Below are 3,883 nucleotides of genomic sequence, written 5' to 3' on the forward strand. Positions count from 1 at the left end.
CTATGTCATTCTGTTTATTTTCCTCTAGGAAATCAGGATTGTGGCACTTTCAGTTATCTTCATAGAGATCTCACTGAAGAATAATCTCAAAGGAACATCTTTCTCTCCATCTCTGTTTAATGTCCATAGTTAACTGGACCAGGAAAGCATTGCCCCACTGTTGAGTGTGGCCTGCTGCAGGCAGGCATGTGAAGCCCTCTCTTTCTAGAACGCTGTAGCTGGAGCATCTTCCTATGTTGTGTAAATGTTGATGAAGCCCTTTTCTGAACCAGCTTAGGAGGCTTAGGCCTCGTAGAGCCTATGACATGGAAGCTTTGGAAGTGGATGACATCAGCCCAGCCTTGGAAGTTACTGAGGATTTCTTTAGTTCTTTCGATAATAAATTAGAAAAGGCTGTACAGCAAGCAGAAGTTTTTGGGATCCAGGAAGTCCCTGAACTGGTGGGACACGAAGTATTCAGTCACATACCAGATAATGGTGCTATCAGAAATGTTGCCTCCCTGAACAAAGGGGGTATGATTTGGGACCATTGTAACAGCAGGCTCTTAGAAACCAAAGCTCAACATGTCTTCCCTGCCAAAGAACAGTTTATGGTCCAGAGAGGGACAACTCCAGATAACCTGTCCTGGATGGAACAAAAGGAAGCATCAACCTTTAATTTTTTCAACATTTGCCAGCGCCGGAGAGACAGACCTCGTTCTGTGAATGACTTATTGGATGAGACCTCTACTTTCAAGCCAGGGCACACCCGATCAAGGTCAGATATTACTCAAGTGGACTGGAGGCTAGTCCTCAAAACCATGCCTTTGCAGCAGCAGCAGCAGCAACCACCACCACCATCTCTTCAGGGCCCTCACTTCACCAGGCCGTCTTTTCTGTCACCTTCACCAAATAAGGTAGAAGATGCTCAAGGAAATACTGGTATGTTTTTCTGTCTGGCTGCTGTTAAATAACTGTTGATTTTCCTTTATCTTTTATACCTACCTCTTGAGAATCTAAATACCCATGTCTGTCTCTGCTTACTTTAAAAGTTCCCTCTTCATTTTACTTTTATACTTTGCCTAAGGCTATAGTCTTACTGTCTTCTTCAAAGGTGGTGGTGGTTGTTAAGTGCCATTGAGTCGGTTCTGACTCTTAGTGACCCTATGTTGGGTTTCTGAGGTGATAAAACCAGTTGCCACTAACTCATGGCCTTGCCATATGTGTCAGAGTAGAACTGTGTTCCCTACAGTTTGCAGTGACTGACTTTTAAGAAGTGGATTGCCAGGCCTTTCTGCTGAGGTGCCTCTGGGTGCACTCGAACCTTCAACCTTTCAGTTAGCAGGAAAATAAACTCTGAGTGAAAGAAACAAGAATGGTTAGTTTTCTTTCTCATGTTGTATGTTAGAATCAGAGTATGCTCGTACTTAATCTATTGTTTTCCTTTGAACATTGTATGACACTGCTTGTTCACATCAGTAAGCACTTTCTGGATAATGAATTGGGCTTAGAATTGGGCTATGAGGGATTCAAAAAAGTGGGAACACATGATCCATGTCTTAATCCTTTCAAGACCTAATTTTTGAAGTAATATGTCTTTTGATACAATTGGTGGGTTCATATGTCCTGAGGGGTCTCTGGTGTTAGGGTTGGTGAGATGAGGTCATTTCTTCAGACTCACATATTTATTCACTAGATAGCAGCATATGGGATGGCAGGTTCCCACACAACCTCAGAAGTGGAAAATGTAGGTAAGTACTATGTTCGATGGGTACTGAAAGGGTCAAAGAGCTTCTCATGTATTTGAGATCAAATTTAGACAGAGACTCAAGAAGGTCTCCAGGAATAAGCGCCATTAGGTGGTCAATAGAATGTTTGTAAAGGAACTTGTGTTTTCCTTTATATTGTTGAGACTTTTAAAAATGAAAGACTATTAATGGGTGAGGGAAGGAGAAGACACTGGGGGCTGGATTTGTCAGGAAGAGCTTGCTAGAAGAAGTGTAACTGGAGCTGGACCTTGAAGACCACTAAGATGCAGAAAGAGAGATAACAGTAGAGGATACTTCAACCAGGATCATGGTGTGAACAGAGATGAGAGCTGCAGAGGAGGAGAACAAGCTGCCTCTGCTGAGTGGGAAGGAGAGGTTGCTTAGGACTCTGTGCTGGAAGGCCTTGAATTCGCTTTTCCTCATTTATAAACATGTATTTACACCAAAAGTACATGAGGTTTTTTTCCTTCAGCCCTGAGACATAACAATTCATTGCTCCCAGAATTTTTCCTCACAATAACCTCACTTGTGTAGGTTTTCCTGCTAGCTGAAAGAGCTTCTCTATGAAATGTTTCACTAGCCAAATGGCTCAAGTGGAAGAAGCAATTATTAGTTTATATGGGAATTTTTGAGTGTCCCTTGTTGTTGTTAAGTGCCATCGAGTCAGTTCCGACCCATAGCGACCCTGAACAGGGTTTCCGAGGCTGTAAATCTTTACGAGAGCAGAACGCCTCATCTTTCTCCCGCGGAACAGCTGGTAGTTTCAAACTGCTGACCTTGCAGTTCGCAGCCTAATTCATAACCACTAAGCTACCAGAGCTCCTTTTGAGTGTCCCTAGGCCCCCCCAAAATAGCCTAAACATCATACCACACAACACTAACAGACACAATTCAGAGCTATGATGGCTTGGTGCTGAGATGCTGTGTGTAGTTCCTGGTAGGCTACGTGGAATGCCTACCAGGAAAGTCCTCCTTGGAATGCACACTGAGTCTTTAACGGCTTGCTGCAAAACAAATGCTGTGTGGTAATTTGGCTTTGTGCCTTTTTCCATAAAAGCAAAAATCCTCTTCAGATTTATTTCCATTAGGGGAAACAGGTGCTAACATAGGGCTTTCATAAAAGTGAAGTGGCAGAAAACGGGCTTTCAAAAAGTTGGCAAACCTGTGCAGGCTAACAACTCTTATTACTATGATATCTTCTGTCACCATGCTCAATTCATAATTTAGATTACTTCTCGTCAGTTAACTAAGGAGACATTTAATAGCATTTACTGCTACACCCTCGGAAAGCCTGTACAGGGTCGCTATGGGTCAGAACCGACTTGATGGCACTTAACAACAACAACAACAACAACAACTGCTATTTTAGTGCTACATCAGTCCCTGTCGATTGGTAATCTCTTGGTACGTTGATCATTTTTATCAATAAAATTTAGTGTGTAATTATAACCTGAGGCAAGGCTGAATATGATAATACAGTGTTCTTGCTTATAAGGTGCCTCATTCTTTTCCCATTCACTTGAAATGTTTTGGTTAAATGAATTTTATTATCTCTCCCATTCTTTAAGAACATTTTTTCTTTATCAGATTTATGACTTATAATTCCTTTTCTTTTCTCATAGACTTGTACCAGCGTATAGCATCAAACCCAGGGTGGTAGCCATGGGAGTAAAAAGAAAGGGACAAGAGAAAGCAAAGGCTTGATAACCAATCACATGTGAAAGACAGACAAATTGCTGTGACGGTGCCTGGCAGAATGATGGCTTTGCCCCAAGCTCACGTACAAACACGTGCACTCTTTGACTCACAAGTAATTTCAGTAGTTTTCTGGTTTCTTAGAGTTCTCCCAGATCCCTATGGTTAAAATGCCTTTACCATTCTAACCCAAGTTAACAGTGTCATTATTCCCCTCCTGTCTTGTGCTGATTGTAAAAATGCAAGGACCTTCCTTAAATTCTCTAAAGTGCTGGACTTCTCTAGTACACAACAGATCCTGGTTATGATTTTTTTAATACTCAATATAAAAAGGAATGTTCATGTAAGTACTGAATGGGTTTTTGAAAAGTACAATGTAACATATGGCCTCTGTATTGATGTAATACAAGGAGGCGTCCAAAAGTTTATGGAAAAATTCC

At 41.6% G+C, this 3,883-nt stretch overlaps 1 protein-coding gene across 1 annotated transcript in view; it reads left to right on the top strand.

Moving 5' to 3' along the window:
* Nucleotides 1-212: 212 nt before the first annotated feature.
* PLEKHM3 (pleckstrin homology domain containing, family M, member 3) overlaps nt 213-3,883 on the top strand; it is a 225,939-nt gene continuing 222,268 nt past the window's right edge. The window contains exon 1 of the mRNA XM_006861934.1: nt 213-921. Coding sequence (XP_006861996.1) covers nt 306-921 — 616 coding nt within the window. The 5' untranslated portion in view covers nt 213-305. The remainder of the gene's footprint in view (nt 922-3,883) is intronic.

The sequence above is a fragment of the Chrysochloris asiatica genome, unplaced genomic scaffold, assembly GCF_000296735.1.
Source record: "Chrysochloris asiatica unplaced genomic scaffold, ChrAsi1.0 scaffold00045, whole genome shotgun sequence".
NCBI classification, from domain to species: domain Eukaryota; kingdom Metazoa; phylum Chordata; class Mammalia; order Afrosoricida; family Chrysochloridae; genus Chrysochloris; species Chrysochloris asiatica.